This window comes from Neovison vison, chromosome 7 (assembly GCF_020171115.1).
Source record: "Neovison vison isolate M4711 chromosome 7, ASM_NN_V1, whole genome shotgun sequence".
NCBI lineage: Eukaryota > Metazoa > Chordata > Mammalia > Carnivora > Mustelidae > Neogale > Neogale vison.
This window is the reverse complement of record NC_058097.1, coordinates 106,969,037-106,986,532: the sequence shown is the minus strand read 5'-3', so window position 1 is coordinate 106,986,532 and position 17,496 is coordinate 106,969,037. Positions and strand designations below refer to the sequence as shown.

Here is a 17,496-nt window from a genome sequence, read left to right as displayed (position 1 = left end):
TGGGTTATTTGTGTTTTTTTTCTGTTGAGTCATATGAATTCCTTGGTTATTTTGGATAATTAACCCCTTATCAGATACATGGTCTACCATATTTTCTCCAATTCTGTAAGTTGCCTTTTCATTGAAATTAGTTTTTCGTGATATATTTTATTTAGCCTAGTATCTCTAAAATGATATTTCTTCATGTAATCAATATAAAATTTATCAATGAGATCTTTTATATTCTCATTTTAATATTAAGGCTTTGAGATCTGGTCTGTATTTAGCATTCATAGCATAGGAGTTTGCACTGGCCACATTCCCAGTGCTCAGTAGTCAGATGTGGCCACTGTGCTCCGTATTGAACAGTACATATCTCAACTGTGAAATGATACTAGATCTGAGCTGAGAATGATCTAGAAATCAAGAATAGATAATAAAAATTTACCTACACCAAGGAACCTGGGTGGCTCTGTTGAGCGTCTGCGTGCCGCTCAGGTTGTGATCCGGGGTCCCGGGATGGAGCCCTGAGTCAGGCTCCTTGCTTGGCAGGAACCTGCTTCTCCTTCTCCCTCTACCTCCTGCTCCCCCTGCTTGTGCACTCTCTCTTTCTCTCAAATAAATAAATTAAATCTTTTAAAAAAATGTAGCTACAGAACCTACGGTAAAAACAACCCCTTTGGAAACCATTCACAATGGCAGAAAGTTTGATATCTGCCAAATTTTAAGGCATTTCAATGAGTAGAACTGCTTCAGAGAACATTGGGGGGAAAAAAAACCAAAAAAACCTTTTCTCCACACTCATAATGTTTTCTTTTCCCTTCTTAAAAGCATTCAGTCTGCTTACTGTATTTTGTGAAATTATTGTGTGTACATCTGCATACTGGTTTAGGGGAGTGCACTTTCTCTTTCTGGAGGAATTTTAGCACTTGTGGTCTGCATTTTCTTCCTAAGTGGTTCCTTTCTTTAACTGTCCCATTTGCCATTGCATATTCCTGAATGAAAGAACCCACTTTTTTTCCTGATGGGTGAGGGGGAAGGGTGGTTTGTTTTGATCTTAATACTGAACCTTTCCTTGGCTTATTGGTTTTTATTGTCTCCTTATCTTGCCTGTGAATTCGGTGTCAGGATACGCAAGTGAATTATTGCCTGTTGTGAAGAAAGCACTGTTTTTTCAACTCCATTCCCTGTGAACATTACTGTGCTTGCAAAAATTAGGTAAGAGTTAAAGGAACTGTGGTTTAGGAGTGAGAACTAAAAGGGGGAAATAGCTGTTTCCCCCCCTTCTAGAATGAATAATAAAGAACTGTGACTTTAAATTTGACACAATCTGAATTTAATTTTTTGTCATGCCACATGCCAGTGAAAAAAGGGGTCATGGAATGGAAATATCTTGGGTAGAGAAATTCCCAAGGTCTCTAGGCAAGCTGTATCTGTAAGCAACATCTTGGATACAGTGCCGTGTTTAATTAATATTAGCGTCAGTTCATAAAATCCTGCTTCTTGCAAGAGAAAAAGAATTCTATATAGAACAAGAAACTTTAAGAAATATATGGTCCCTTGGTAATATATTGGAAGTTTCCTTTTTTACTTGTTACGGTTTTCATACGGAGGTACAAGGAGGTGATTCATAGATTCTCAATACCAGAATCTTAACAACATTCTTGGAGAGTTTATCTTCCGTTTACCTAGCAATTTACCGTGTGCTGTGGACGCATTCCATTTTTCAAGCAGCAAGTGTGTACTTCCAGCCAAAACCCTGATTGTGTAGCCACCACTGATCTGTGGCAGTGAAAATTCACGATCACCGAGCCCTTCAGGTAGTGTCAAAATAATCACACTCGCTTGCCAACTCCCCGCTCTCTGACGTGGTCTGTTTCCCGGTTTCATTGGTGTTTTTCCATTTTCTGGAAAACTTCCATCTTCTAGTTTGCAGCTCACACAGGAGCCGAAGCTTTTGGAGGTTGTCTTTTCCATTCAGTGGTCCTCTCAGGCACGTGTGGCCAGTGGCACGTGTGGCCTCCTCTCTGGCTTTGGTACTGAGTCGGGAGGGCAGGGGGCCCTCGGCCCACCGTGAAGGGAAGCAGAGCGTGCTCTCCCTGGCGCAGCCCTGAAGATCAGGTCCTGCTGTGGGTTCGGTCCTGTGGCTTGGTGTGACACTCCCGAATGGAATGCGTTTTACCCCCAGCTTTATTCCTTCCATGTTCTTCCCACATCAGCTCAAAGCCGCCAGTTGGTTCTGAATGCGGCCCACAAATTGTTAGCTGCTTCGCTTCTTGGCCCCCTCCTCTTGCCCCTTGAGTTAGGAACTGATGTGTCTGAGAGCCAGGTTTCTGTTGTTTAGTGAAGCGAATCTCATTTTTGCCAACGAATACCTAAGGTTTAAGGCTTGATTCCAGAAAACAAACGTACAGGTCAGAGCAGTCCCTGTAATTAAGAGGAAGGCCTGTTCACCACATGCCGGGCATTGTATGCAAAGCAGACTGCAGCCGTGAGCTTACGTCCCCAGCAGCCTTTAGAGCAGGTTCTGTTGCCCACATTTCTTAGATAAGGAGCCACAGACAAATGACATAGCTTGGTCAAGATTATAAAAGGGCAGTTCCGAGACTTGGTACCCAGGCAGCTGGATGCTGCGTCCGTCCTTTTGACTCCGTGTTGAGATGTGAGGCCAAGCTTTGCCGGGGCCTTGTTGTATCTTGAATCTCACTGAGGAGAAGATGGGATTTGATGTTTAAAAGCTCTGTGCATCCACCTTTGAAGAACAGATCATACTTAATGCAGTTTTCCCTGAAAAGATAAGAATGCATTTCAGTATGTGGGGCCATAGTCTCTATAAGGGGAGACAGATACACTTGTTATGAAATGCAGAACTACATCCATACTATACCATTATCTCTGTCAAATTAAAAATAGTTTCTAGGTGCGTGGGATATAAGATCTTGTAGCCAGCTGTGTTCTCATAGATGATTAGATTTGGTTTTCTCTGCCTTTGTGAAAATCTTACTGCCTCAGAACGCATTTGAAATTCAGAAGGAGTTCATCGGAGGAGTGAGTCGGGAGGCCCTATGACTCTCCCAGTTAATGTGTGACTCAGTTCTCTCTTATGGGTGAAAAAGTACAAAAATACGGTCAAATGTGTTGAAGGCCCTGTTTAACCACCTCCACCCTCTACCCCAGTGCTGTTTCTGTGCCGTCCACTGGCAGGCACGGGCAGGTTAGGCGAACTGAGGCCCGGCCCTTGGACAGTTGTTGACAATCAACAGATCTTAGTATTGCTTTCTATTCTCATGGCGCACAAAGAAAATAATTATTTTCTCTATGGTAAGCAAGTGAGATTTTTTTTTCTTTTTAAGATTTTATTTATTTGTTTGACAGAGATCACAAGTAGGCAGAGAGGGAGGGCAGAGGGAAGCAGGCTCCCCGCTGAGCAGGGAACCTTGATGCGGGGGACTCGATCCCAGAACCTTGAGATCATGACCCAAGCTGAAGGCAGAGGGTTAGCCCACTGAGCCACCCAGGCGCCCCTCAAGTGAGGTTTCTTGAGCTGGAGGTGATCCATTGCCACCTATCCATGGCCTTGGGTACACCTGTAACCCATTTCTAGCACACTAGTTGGGGAGCTCTGTGACAGGGCTAAGGCTGCAAGTTTCTAAGCTTGTTATGTATATGCAAACAATCTGTCAAGTATAATGTGCTATTCATGTGTAAGCATTTATTAATAATTAATTACTATTGAAACCCAGATATTTATTCTGTAAGAGGACATTGTGTACTGTGATTTTTGTGTTTGGGAGCTATTCTTAGAGAACCAGGTACAGATGCCAGACCAGTTGCTGGAGTTAAGGTCCTGTATGTGATACGGCACAGTAATGAGGAGAAGTAGAAATGCTGATGGGAGGCACTCAGACGCCCTGCCACTGAGCTGTCCCCCTTGTCCAGGGTGGGATGATAGAAGACTTCTTCTAGGAGATCAAACAGCTGGTGTGATTTGTTAACGATTCTGCTCTTTCTCTTCATATAATTTCCTAACCCCTTCTCAGCCTATCCTAGTTCTTTCTTTTCTCAAGTTCTGCTTTGTTTGTGAAGTTTTTCCCTGTGTCTGCTTCTCCCCCCGGTGAAGGTCATACTCTATCCTCTGTTTTTTTTTTTTTTTTAAGATTTTATTTATTTAATTGACAGACAAGAGATCACAAGTAGGCAGAGAGGCAGGCGCAGAGAGAGAGGAGAAAGCAGGCTCCCTGCCAAGCAGAGAGCCCAATGTGGGACTCGATCCCAGGCCCCTAAGATCATGACCTGAGCGGAAGGCAGAGGCTTAATCCACTAAGCCACCCAGGCACCCTCCATCCTCTGTTCTACCATCATACCTTGCTTATAGCTTTGTTGATTCTGTTTCCAACACTGCATTGTTGTCTGTTTCATGTATGACTCTCCCCTACTAGATTGTGCGCTCCTTGAAGTTAAGGCTGTATCTGATTGAATCTTGGTAGCTTAAACTACATTCAGCTCATCTTATCACATTCCATCATTAGGCAAGGATTGGACGCTCTTGGAATTGAGCTGAAATTTGTCTCCTTGGGCCTTTCTTCCATCAGTCCTCATTCTAATACCTGAAACAACTTCAAAGTTACTTTTACGTTAGTCATTCTTACATTGGAATCATCTACCTTGTGTAGTTCCATATAGTCTTTATTGCTCTGGGCTGAGCATTTTTATTATTGGTATTTTGCTCCCCTGGTTTTTTAAAATTTTTCTCAGTAAGGTCCCTTTCCCTCTCTCAGAGTTTAGAATCATAGAATTAGAAGAATTGGAAGGGGCTAGAATTTAGCTTTGCTTGGTCCTTCATCAGACTAATATTCTTTGATTATTTACTGATCAACTAAGAGATATAGATTTATTTCAGGGCAACATAGTATTTTGAGTATTTCACTAAGAATAGTGAAGAAGTTTAGATTTGGTAGAGTAAAAAAAATTCTTCGTCTTTCATTCTGTTTTAAAATATATGTGCCGGACGCCTGGGTGACTCATTCGTTTATAAGTGTCTGCCTTCGGCTCAGGTCATGATCCCGGGATTCTGGGATCGAGCCCCGCATTGGGCTCCCTGCTCAGCGGGAAGCCTGCTTCTCCCTCTCCGACTCCCCCTGGTTTTGTTCCCTCTCTCACTGTATCTCTCTTTGTTGAATGAATAAAATCTTACAAAAATAATAAAAATGTATATGCTGCTGGATATCTTAACAATGATGGGCAAAATAGATGTTTGTTGCTAAGCAGTGTATATACAGTACAGAAAGATCTTCAGATTTTTAGAACATTACCATTAAGAATTTGACTGTGAAGCCAACCAGCCTGGGCTTTAATCCTGAATCTGGTGCATACTAGCTGTAAATGACTTAATCTAGGGTAAATTACTTCATCTCTATGTGTCAGTTTCCCTATTTGTGGAACAAGGTTAACAGTAATGTAAAGTATTGCGAGGTATCAGTGGTTTAGTACTTGGAAAGCATTAAGGATTCTGCTTGGTGCCCAGCAATATTTGGTATATAGTGACTCTGTTACTACCCCGCCGTACCCCGCCACTACTACTACTACTACTATTGAGTTATGTTAGCACCTGGTGAGCTGTGGGATGCACCAGTGGAATTTCTGGTCAAATCTTACTAACTCGTCCTGTATTTGTCCTTTAAGCATTTCCTCTTCGTAAGAGACCCGGCGTACCATCGTCTGCATCAAAGCATGATCTGCCAGACTGTGATCCCATCTGTGGAGTTAGGAAGTATTTTGTTTGTCTTAGGGTTTTACCGTTAGAGCAGTTTAAGAAATGGTAGAAAGACCCATTAGCTTTTGGAATCTGTTCCTTTGAGACCAACTTGCTAGGAATCCATTTCCTGACTTTTTAAAAAGAGTAAAATAATTTTCTTCATTGACATTCTGTAAACAAAATGTAAACAAAATGCTGGTAATTTGCGTTATGTGGAATATAACGTCTTAAAGTGGATTTAATTTTCTGTAGTGAACTGCTTTTAATCATGCATCAGAGTAAATTTTCTTCCTCTGTTCTCAGGTTGCTATCAAGATCATAGACAAGACCCAGCTGGATGAAGAAAACTTGAAGAAAATTTTCCGGGAAGTTCAAATTATGAAAATGCTTTGCCACCCCCATATCATCAGGCTGTACCAGGTAGGCTCCTTTGTGATATAGCCTATGGGAGCGAAGAACCCAGAATAGCCACTTGTGTGTATAGAAGAAAAGGTGTCTGGGTGAACATCTGCAGCATTTCTTGGTTTCTGTGTTTACACGTTTATCCTACTGTTTTCCTGCCCACTCGGCACTCAGGTTTGATCTGGCTCTTTACTAGTAAAGTCCGCCTTACCCACGTAAGCCTTTTAAATTTGTTCTTTAAAACATGGGTATCATTCTGTGTGGGGATTACGCCAAAGGATTATTCAGAAGATGTCAAGAACTTATTTATGTAGATCCGAATACTAAAACAGAATGGAAAAGCCAAAGGAACAGAGAATTTTTAGGGATGAAAAGCTAGAGGTTAATAAAGCATTATCTTTTTATAACATTTCTTAAGTACTCCTTTCTGTGATCCCGGTATGACTTAGGATGGCAAAGGGTATTTTAAGTATGGCCCCTTTGTCAGTTAGAACCCACCTCTTTTCTAGTAGGGCCCTAGACTTCGTTTCCTAAGGTAGCATTTGATAAGCACTTCAAGATTGATTTGTTGTAATGGAAGAGATTTCCATTCTGGTTTTCTTAGCTTCCCAAGAACTGTGCACATTTCCTGCCATCCTTAACAACGATTCCCTTACCTTACTGCAAAAGCAGTAAATCTAATGATGAATTTCAAGCCAGATAGGAAGAGAGGACCTTGCCTTAGCAGGCTGTTGGAAGAGACATTTTGGGAGGGGTGGGGCTTTGGGGTGCTTCTCAGGTTGCACCGTGTAGGCAGCCACAGCTCGGCCTCTGCCCAGGGCCAGCCCTGCTCACTGCTTTCTACTAGAACAGCCGTCACCTACTTGTCCAGGAAGTGGCCACCCACTCGGTTCATCTGCTGCTGTTAGTCTGCAGTAACGGTTACTGGCCCAGGCATGGCACCGTGTGTGAGGGTGGAGGTTCAATGGGCAGGCTTTCATAGTTGTTAATTTTATGGAAAAGAAAGCATATCGTGATGTTAGTGTGTATGGTTAAGGCTACAGTTCTAGGGCTCTTTTCTGGCATCATCTGCTCACATCATGAAATGAATTAGATCAGCAGGAGCCAACTTGTTGAAATTTATCAGACTCAGTTCTGTTGAACCACACCTACATCATGCCCCAGAAGCAGACCCGTGAAAGCTTCCTAGTGTTGCCTGAAGCCTTGTGTCTGCAAACTCGGAGGTGTCTAACCTCTGCTTCCTTCCTATCCTGATCGACTGAGGAAACTTCTTGACCTCACTTTTTAAAATAAATCATCTCTAAATAGTTGTGGGGCTTATGAGGCTGACTTTTCTCAAGAGGTTAACTTGTCGGTATTAACCTTATAACTAAATTATCCAAGTTGATCTTTCTTACCCAAGATTTCATTAGCTGGCAGGAGTTCTCATACTTTCAGCCCTGACTTTGAACAATGTCCTCTTTTAAGCTTTAATTTTGCTCTCTGGCAGCGAGTATTGTTAATGGGGGATTCCGGGCTGCCAAGGTGAATGGCTGTCAAGTTGTCTTTGTAAATAGTATCCAGGTAGTTTTCAGGTCATTTGCCAAAACTTCAGTCCTGTCAATTTCTAGAGGGAGCTAAATACAGGTAACTGTGTTGGAAAGATTTTGAGCTACTGAAAAATTTAACAGGAAAGGAACATTTGCAGTCAATAAAAGTCTGTACACCCAGGGGTACAAAAGAGATTTACAGTATGACATTTACTTTTTTCTTTTCTTTTTTTTTCTCAATACCTGCTTATGTTTAGAGCACTTATGTTTGTTATTGTTATGTAAATCAACATACAGAAAGAGCCTGGTGGCAATGCATGTAACAAACAATGAGCTAATATCACCAATATAGAGAGTTCTTAAAAATTAAAGAGAAAAAAAGGATGATACAGTTATTAGATTAGAAAAGTACTGTGCACTTATAAGATGGAATACCATGAAACCATTCAGAAGATCTGTGGTTATAACACATAACGCTGTTATATGGTATTGATGTGTAAAGATGTCAACGATCAAGTAACGGAAATAATTTAGCAAAATAATTAACTGTGACTTACGGTGAAAGTCTAAAATTCTCTTCTCCAGTATGATAGCCACTGGCCACACATGGCTATTGAGTATTAAAATTTGGCTAGAGTGAATGAGGAACTGAATTTTTAATTTTAATACTTTTCATTAATGTGAAAACCAAAGTAGTTTATGATTAAATTTTTTTGAGATGATAATATTTTGGGTACACTGGCTAAATAAAATATTAGAGTTAATTGCATTTTATTTTTTTTTACTTACTAATGTGGCTATTAGAAAAGTTAAAATTATATATGAGGCCTGTAATTTTTTTCCATTGGTCAACACTGCTCTAGAATGATACAGAATAAATTAGCTTATTAACAGTGTTTCCTTTGGGAGAATAAAATGGAGGGGGCTGGGAAGAAGGAACTCTTTGGCCTTTTTAAAAAAATATAGCATCTATTTAAGAAGTTTATCATGAGCATAGATGCTCATATATTACTTTAAAAAATATTTAATGTAAAAGGTAAAAAAGGAAGAAAGGACTGCCAACACACTACAACTAAGTAAGAAAGGCAAAATAGGGACCAAAACAAAATACAAATGAGTAGATTACTTGAACTTTTGCGTATTTACATTATTATTCCCAATTTTGAATAAGTGGATACAGAGAGGAAAGTTGTTATTTCCATTAAAAAAACATATCCACATGTAATTCCCCCTTGTTTTTCCCAGGCTTTGATTTCGCTTTGATTGACTTTTGTGGGTGAGGGGGGGCATTTTTGAACCTGAAGTGATCAATTTTGAATGTGAACTTTCTGATTCTTGGCAGCTTCTTTGCTTCTCATTTTTGTGGAGCTTACGAGATTGCAGAGGCCTCAAGGAACAACAAAAGGATGGTCTCTCAAGCAGTAAATATGACCTACTTAAAAGAACGAGGACGAATGCCCTTTTTCCCCATTTCTTCATTTATGCCTGTTCCCCACTCCAGTGTTTTAAATTTCCTTTAAGCAGTAATGGTTATTAATATTTCAAATGACAAAAGAGGAGTCATTAGTTTCTCTTCCTGTGATATCAGCCTGTCGTTTGTGTCACTGTCTGACGCTTTCCTGCCTTTGTACCAGGTTATGGAGACAGAGCGGATGATTTATCTGGTGACAGAATATGCTAGTGGAGGGGAAATATTTGGTAAGTACCTCTATTGCATTCTTTAAAAAGCTATTGCGCACACCCTAGCGAACCTAAAATAACCGGTCAGTGCCTTTGCCGCTTGAGCAGCTGTCACTCGATGCTGTCCCCCAGCGCTGTCATTTTCGATCAAGAATTTTAATTTATTTGGTTTACCTGTTTAAGTCCCTTCACTGTCTTTGTTTCCTCAGCAGAGCTGTTTTGTTTATTCCAGTGAGGTGTTGACAGTGGAGATTACAGATCTCCCAAAACAAACACCCCTACTGAACGTGGGACCGAGGGTCTTTGCTTTGCCGGATTCCACTGGGGGTTACCACATGTGGCAGAGCTGCCTGGTGTGTGGGCCTCTGTTGTGTGAGAAAAGAGACACTGGGAGCAAACAGTCTCATTCTAATGCTTTCTTTAAACTTTGTTTAAATATAACATGTAACTATATTCTGTACCATGTGTTCACCGTTCCCTGGATGGTTCTTCTGTTGGGAGGTTTTGTCTACAGTAACTATTTTTTCCTCTAAGACATCACGCAGCATCAGAATTAAGCAGTGAAATCTGCTACCAGGAAATCAGACTTTTTGAGGTGGTAAAACTGACCAAAAAAATTTATTTTATAACAGTGGTAAATGGAGCCAAGCAGAGGTAAAAGCTAAATTTCCAAATATGCTTTGACATGTCTTTTTATTCTTTCTTGTTTTGTTTTGTTTTGTAAGTAAAGAGAAAGGTTTCTTCTTATACTTTACATTTGTCTAGTTTATTTATTTTTTTTTAGTTGTGTTTTGGTTTCAGTTGTGGTCAGAAATATTTTGTGTTTTGAATATTGGTGCTTCCTAATTTAAGTACATTTAAAAGCATGAGATCACTTTTAAAGTGCGATATTCTTATTGATGACTGGTCAGTTGTGACTGTATGGATTGTGTGTGTGTGTGTGTGTGTGTGTGTGTGTGTATGTGTATGTGTTAAAGTTTCCCTGGAATCTTATAATTTGGGCCTAAGAAGCTTCAGTCTTTTTTAAAGGAGTTATCGTCATTTCTTAATAGTATTTTTAATTGGCTTTTTGTATGTACTTATGCAGAAAGGTAATCCTGGGAGAAAAGAGACCTTGTCGTTTTAATGTTTATAATAATCAAAGACCCAAACCCATTGCACATCAGATCTAATAGGTAGATCTTCAGGAAAACAGATTTTAAAAAGTACAGCAAAGATAAAGTCCATTGGTCAGAGATTCTTTATGGAAATGTAGTGTAAGACGTGAGGAAACAGAATAGGACTTCTTGTAGTGTTATTATAAAAGATGCAGATGAGGAAGAAAATGATGTATTTCCTAAAGAAATCATAGTGACTGCATAGGGATGTAACTGCTCATGAGCTCTGATTTTTTTTTTTAAATGAGCTCTGATTTTTAAAAGGATCTGTATAAAAGATTAAAAAAAATTGGCATGATCAGGAATACGAGCTTTGGAGGCAGTTAGGCCTGGTTTGGAGTAAGCTCCTTACCCCCTGTTTGTTGATTTAATTGGAGGAAGTTATTAAATGATTCTGGGATTCAGTTTCATGATCTGTAAAAGCACTGTCTATCGTGTCTGCCCCACAGTTGTGAAGATTAAATCAGATCACACATAGAGAGTCCTCAATCACACATATACTGATCCTTCACATCCATGTGAAAGAACAGCTGGGAGGGGGTGCCTGAGTGACTCAGTGGGTTAAAGCCTCTGCCTTCAGCTCAGGTCATGGTCCCAGGGTCCTGGGATGGAGCCCCGCATCGGGCTTTCTGCTCAGCAGGGAGCCTGCTTCCTCCGCTCTCTCTGCCTGCCTCTCTGCCTACTTGTGATCTCTCTGTCAAATAAATAAATTAATTAAATCTTAAAAAAAAAAAAAAAAAAAGAACAGCTGGGAGATTGACTTCTGTCATGACAGTGTGAGGAGCTCTGCTGACCCTCTTCCCAATGAAACATGAAAATGATGAAAAACCCCCAAAACCATAGTCCTAAGTTTGAATAGCAAACGAAGAGACATTTATTCAAGAACATCTATGAAAATTTGGTAAGAAATGAGAGTGGGGTTTTTAAAAAAAAATTTTATTTATTTATTTGAGAGAGAGAGAATGAGCAGAGGAGAGAGCAGAGGCAGAGGGAGAAGCAGACTCCCCGATGAGTAGGGAGACAGATGCAGGACTCGATGACCTGAGCTGAAGGCAGATGCTTAACCAACTGAGCCACCCAGGTGCCTCTGGGAGTGGTTTTTAAACCAGTACAGTTCCCTCCTTCCTCCTTGCCAGCACAGTGAGGTAGAAATTCCAATTAGGACTACTGTGGCCTAGAACACAGGTCCCCCCAACCCCAACCTAGACTCTTAGCTCCTGGGAGGAACATGATATCAGCATTCTCTTCCTGTCTCCAGCTGCCTGTTTTTGTAGCCAAGTCCTAGGTGAATGTCATGCAGGAGCGGGGACTCGCTTTGGCCTAGCCCCTACGTGTGGAATTTGGTTGTGGCATGTTGAGAATACTGGAGCCCAGATCATTCTTGCCTCAGATTGTAGGTTGGTTGTTCCATCCCAGGAGGGGAAAACTGAGAGGACCCCAGCCTGTGTCCTGTCTCCTTCCACTGAGCTCTCAGCTCCTACAGTGGAATTACCACTCAGATAGAACTTTGCCATTGTCCCCCACACCTAGCTTTAGAGCCCTGGCTCAGAGATTTGCCCAAAGGGAGAAACAAACCATAAAACTGATCACTCCTCATTTGTTCACAGAGGAACAGACTTCATTTGCAACAGAGAAGGAAGAACTTGAAGCCTAAAAGTATTCTAAAGTATAGTGGAGGTTGTGGTAAAAGACATTGTATATACTCTAGGAGTGATCCAGGGAATAAAAATTACAACAGCCTTCCAGAGACTGGAACAAAAAATCAAACACTGATCTCAGAAACTATTCCTTCAAAGGAACCAGAATTTGATTGGCTTGTTTATAGACCAGTTTATTCCCCAGGGCATTGTTGAAAACAATAGAGCAACCTACCAGCAATTATTGGAGTCTAACAGCTGGGTGTGGTCAAGGAAGAGAGCCCTCCTGAACCATGATGATGCAGTGATCTGAGGGTAACTGGATATACCAAATCTGTTCTTCCCTGAGGAACAACGTTAGAAGCTGAACACTGTGGTTGGGGGAATAAATTTCACTGAAATAGTCCACTAGTCACTAAACAAATAAGCAAATAACAATAACATGTTCTAGAAGGAGAAAGGCATTACCAGTACCCAGAGGTGCTGTGATACATTATCTAAAATATGTAGTTTCCAACAATAAGGAAATATGAGACATGCAGAGAAGCAGGAAAGTATGAGCCATGCACTGGAAAAAAAAAAACAAGCCAAGAAGCTGTCAGAGACACCGCATGTCAGATTTATCAGGAAAAGACTTTAAAGTAGCCATTATAGACATGTTCACAGAAATAAAGTAACTCACAATTAAAGTACCAAAGGAAGATATGATGATGATGTCATATCAAATTAGAGTATAAATAAAGAAATAAAGATCATTAAGAAAATGAACCACATGGGAACTATATGGAATTGGAAAATAAAATAACTGAAATTTAAAAATTCATTAGATAAGCCTAACTCTAGACTTGACCTGGAGAAGAAGAAGCAGTTGTATAGATAGATTGATGGAGATCACGTAACTTAAAGAAGAAAGAGAAAAACAAACTAGGAACAATGAGCATAGCCTCAAAGAAATGTGGGACAGTATCAAGTGCAACAACATATGTCTAATGGGAGTACCAAAAGATGAGAGAGAAAGGAAAAGAAAAAAATATGCAAGGAAATAATAGCTGTAAACTTCACAAATTATTGAAAAACAATAATTTATGTAGGCAGAAAGCTAAACAAAATCCAAGTAGGATTACACACAAAGAGATCCTCAAACAGATAGCTTGTGAAAGAATCGTGAAAGTCAAAGACAAGGAGAAAATATCAAAAGCAGCAAGAGAAAGATGAGGTGTCACTTAAAGGGAGCCCCCTTAGGTTCACGTTGGACTTTTCAGCACAAAAAATGGAGGCCAGAAAGCAATAGGATAGCATTTTCAAAGTGTTCAAAAAGAAAAACTTATTAACCAAAGTCTTACCTCCAGTAAAGCTATTTTTCAAAAATGAAGGCAAAATAAAGCCTTCACCCAATAATAAAAAAATGAGAGAATTCCCTGATCTTGGAAAACGGAGAGGCCCACCTTACAAGAAATACTCAAGAAAGTTCTTAGGGTAAAAGCAGGTAACCCCAAATGGTAATTTGGGTTCACCAATAAAGAACACCAATAAAGGTAATTACATAATTGTAAAAGACAGAAGAGATGCATACTTTTCTCCTTTCTCCTCTTAATATATTTTAATAAGCAGTTGTATGAAATTATATATATGTATGATTTCATACATACATATGTATGATGTGTGTGTGTGTGTGTATATATATATATATATATATATATATAATACATTCCCTATAATGTAACATATGTATAATATATTTGCCAATAACGGCACAAAGGAGGTGTGTGATAAAAGCTACAGTGGGCTGAGGATATCACTAAGGATAGTAAAGAATAATTGTAACAATGTATTGTTGGATTTATAACATTAATTAATGTGATGTTTATTAAAAATTACTACAAAAATAAAATAAAAGAGTAATAGTTCCTTATAATCACTGGAAAATTAAGCTAACAGAAGTTAGAAGCCCATTTGGATAAGATAAAATATATACAGTAAACCCTAGAGCATTCACTAAAAATTTTTTTTTTAATTATAATGTAGGGCAGCCTAGGTGACTCAGCCGGTTAAATGTCCAACTCTTGATTTCAGCTCAGGTCCTGAATTCAGGGTCATGTGATTGAGCCCTACATTGGGCTCCTTGGTGGGCATGGAGCCTGCTTAAGATTCTCTCCTTCCTGCCCTCCCTCCCTCCCTCTCTCTCTACCCCATCTATGCTCATGTATGCTCTGTTGCTAAAAGCAAAAAACCCGAAAGACATTGGAAAAGATAGAACAAACCAAACCTAAACCAAACTGAAGGAAGGAGACAATAAAAATTACAGCAGAAATTAATTAAACAGGGAATAGAAAAAAAAAAAATAGAGAAAGTCAAGACACCAGATGCTTGTTCTTTGAAATGATCAACAAAACTGACATCTTTAACTAGTCTGACCAAGAGAAAAAGAAAGACTCAAATTACTGAAATAAGAAATGAAGGAGCAGACATTACCACTCACCTTAAAGAAATAAAAATTATTATAAAGGAATACCTGAACAGTTATAAACCAACAGATCATTTAGTGTAGATAAAATGGACAAATTCCTGGAAAGACACAAACTATTAAAACTGATTGAAGAAGAGATAGGCAATCTGAGTAGGCATATTAAGTAAAGAGATTAAAGCGGTAATCAAAAAACTACCTATAAAGTCCAGGCCCAGATGGCATCACTGGTGAATTCTACCAGATATTTGAAGAAGAATTAATAACAGTTCTTCTTAAAAAGAACGCTTCTTTAAAAAAAGAATGAGAATGGATACTTCCCTACGCATTCTGTGAGGTCAGTTGGTATTACCTTGATGCCAATACGAGACAAAGATACCACAAGAAAAGAAGACTTCAGGGCAATATTCCTTGTGACTTTGGATGCAAAAATCCTCAACAAAATAGTTAGCATGCAAAAAGAATTAATTACACACGGGGTGCCTGGGTAGCTCAGTTGATTAAGTGTCTGACTATTGATTTTGGCTCAGGTCATGACTTTGGTTCAGGCTTTGCACTAGACATGGAGCCTGCCTGGAATTTTCTCTCTCCCTCTTCCCCAACACCTCGCCCCAACCCTCTCTGGCTGCAGGGGAGGGGAGAATTTCACACTATGACCAAGTGGAACTTACCCCAGGAATGCAAGTTTGGTTATCCATACTACAAAAAGCCATTAATGTAATACATCATATCAATGAAAGAAGAAACAAAAATGACACAATTATATCAGATACAGAAAAAGCACTTGACAGAATCCAACATCTTTTCAAGATAAAAACACTCAACAAATTAGAAGTAGAAGGGAATTTTCTTTATCTGATGAAGAATCTCTGAAAAACCCATAGCTAACATCATACTTAATGGTGATCAGCTAGATGTTTTTTTCCTCCAATTAGGAATAAAACAAAGATTTCATCTCTTTCCATTTCTATTTAAATATTGTATTGGAGGTTCTAGTCACAGTGGTTAGGCAAAGAAAGTCTTACATAAAAGACATCTAGATTGGAACAGCAGAAGTAAAACTAACTCTACTCACAGATGACATGATCTTATATATAGAAGATCCTAAAGAATCCACTGAAAAACTATAAGAATGACATAAAAGTTCAGCAAGTTTGCAGGATATGCAATATACATTGCATGTTGAGCAATATACACAAATCAGTTGTATTTCCATATCCTTATAGTGAGCAATCTGAAAGTGAAAGGAAACAATTCAGTTTACAATAACATCAATAAGAATAAAATAATCAGGAATAAATTTAACAGAAGAAATGCAAATTTTATGGTTTGAAAAGTACAAAATAGTGTTGAAATAAATTTAAGAAGATCTAAATGATGGGAAAAACATCCCATGTTCGTGGATTGTATGAGTTAACGTTGTTAAGATGGCAATACCACTTACTGCCCAAACTGATAATTACATTCAGTACCATCCCCATCAGAATCGGAGCTGGCATTTTTTGTAGAAATTGACAAGTGGATTATAAAATTTGTGTGCAATTATAAGGGACCCAGAATAGGCAAGTCAGTCTTGAAAAAGACCAAAGCAGATCAGGGTGATGCAAGCACAAGTCAGGAACACGGACAGTCAACGCTAGATGAGGTGTAGAAAAGATTCTCCCCTAAAGCCTCCAGGTAGAGTGAAGCCCTGGTGATACCTCAATTTTGGACTTACTGCTTCCAGAACTGTGAGTGACTAAATTACTGTTACCTTACATCACGTACCTTGTGATTAGTTGTTTCAGCACCCTGGGAAATTAATACTGAAGAAGACAGGATTTGGGCATAATTTCAGAATATCTCCCCATAAAATGCTCGGCATGTACAAAGGAGAAAAGCAATTACCAGGTGGAGGTGGAGATTCATATTAGCATCACGTGGATGAAGGCATTAAAGAAAGAATGCCTTGTTGGATTCTTGCTGGAATTAACTATCAGGAACAGAGTATTGCAGGAATGTTGTAGCCTGTTTGAAAGATTTCAGGATGAGAGAAAGCAGGGCATACTCATATTCCTTAAGTTGTGTAGTGTGCTTTAATTATAGACTGTATGTGAAAAAATGCCCGGAAATGAGGCTGGTAGGATAGGAAATGCTCAATAAATCATGAAGGGCTTTGAATGAAATTTCTGACTTGGCCAATTCCCCTATCGCACCCTCTCATTACACTCTATCCTTTCTTAGTGGTACTTATATCTGCTGTGGTTTTACATTTATTTTTGTAATTATGTAATGGTTTCTCTTTCTACCAGACACCAGACTGCAGAAGTTCAGGGGTCATGTCAGCTCACCATTTTATCTGTCTCCACGGCTCTTCTTGCTCTCCAGTTCATACTGTTGGACTTAGATTTTGTAAGGGAAATGATCAGTAACTGTTCACTGAATGGAAGAGTCAGTGCATGAATGAACCAAGAGCATAAAAGAATTGAACATTATCTTGAATTGTTGCCATGTGAGGAAGAACTGAGATGGAACATGCCAGTGCCAGTTAGGAAGCTGTATGGTAATATCCGAGGATGAGGAGGTATTGAAGTAAGGTAGTGACTTCATCTCTTTCACTGTAATCTTGAATTACAGATATTTTTATCATCATTTTACAAAGAAATGGAGATTCAGGGAAGTTAAATAATTTGCCCAAGATGTAACTAATCAGTAACAGGGCTGAGATTTAACCCAAGAACTGTCTGACATATTTTTTCCCCATTCAGGTTGAGGAATCCCATCTTCTGTATAAAAAGACTTCACTGAAGTATTTTGGGGAGGATCTTTTATTACAAATAGAAGCCAGATTTCTGTTCTGAAATTTTAGGGTATGGACATAGCAGCAATCAATATGAAGTATTTTTTACCCTCC

At 39.4% G+C, this 17,496-nt stretch overlaps 1 protein-coding gene across 6 annotated transcripts in view; it reads left to right on the top strand.

Moving 5' to 3' along the window:
* The window catches only part of SIK3 (SIK family kinase 3), a 246,769-nt gene that overhangs the window by 124,367 nt on the left and 104,906 nt on the right, over positions 1-17,496 (top strand). For all 6 annotated transcript variants that reach the window (XM_044257900.1, XM_044257898.1, XM_044257903.1 and 3 more), the window contains exons 2-3: positions 6,038-6,154; positions 9,300-9,363. In XM_044257900.1, the coding sequence (XP_044113835.1) occupies positions 6,038-6,154; positions 9,300-9,363 (181 nt within the window). The remainder of the gene's footprint in view (positions 1-6,037; positions 6,155-9,299; positions 9,364-17,496) is intronic.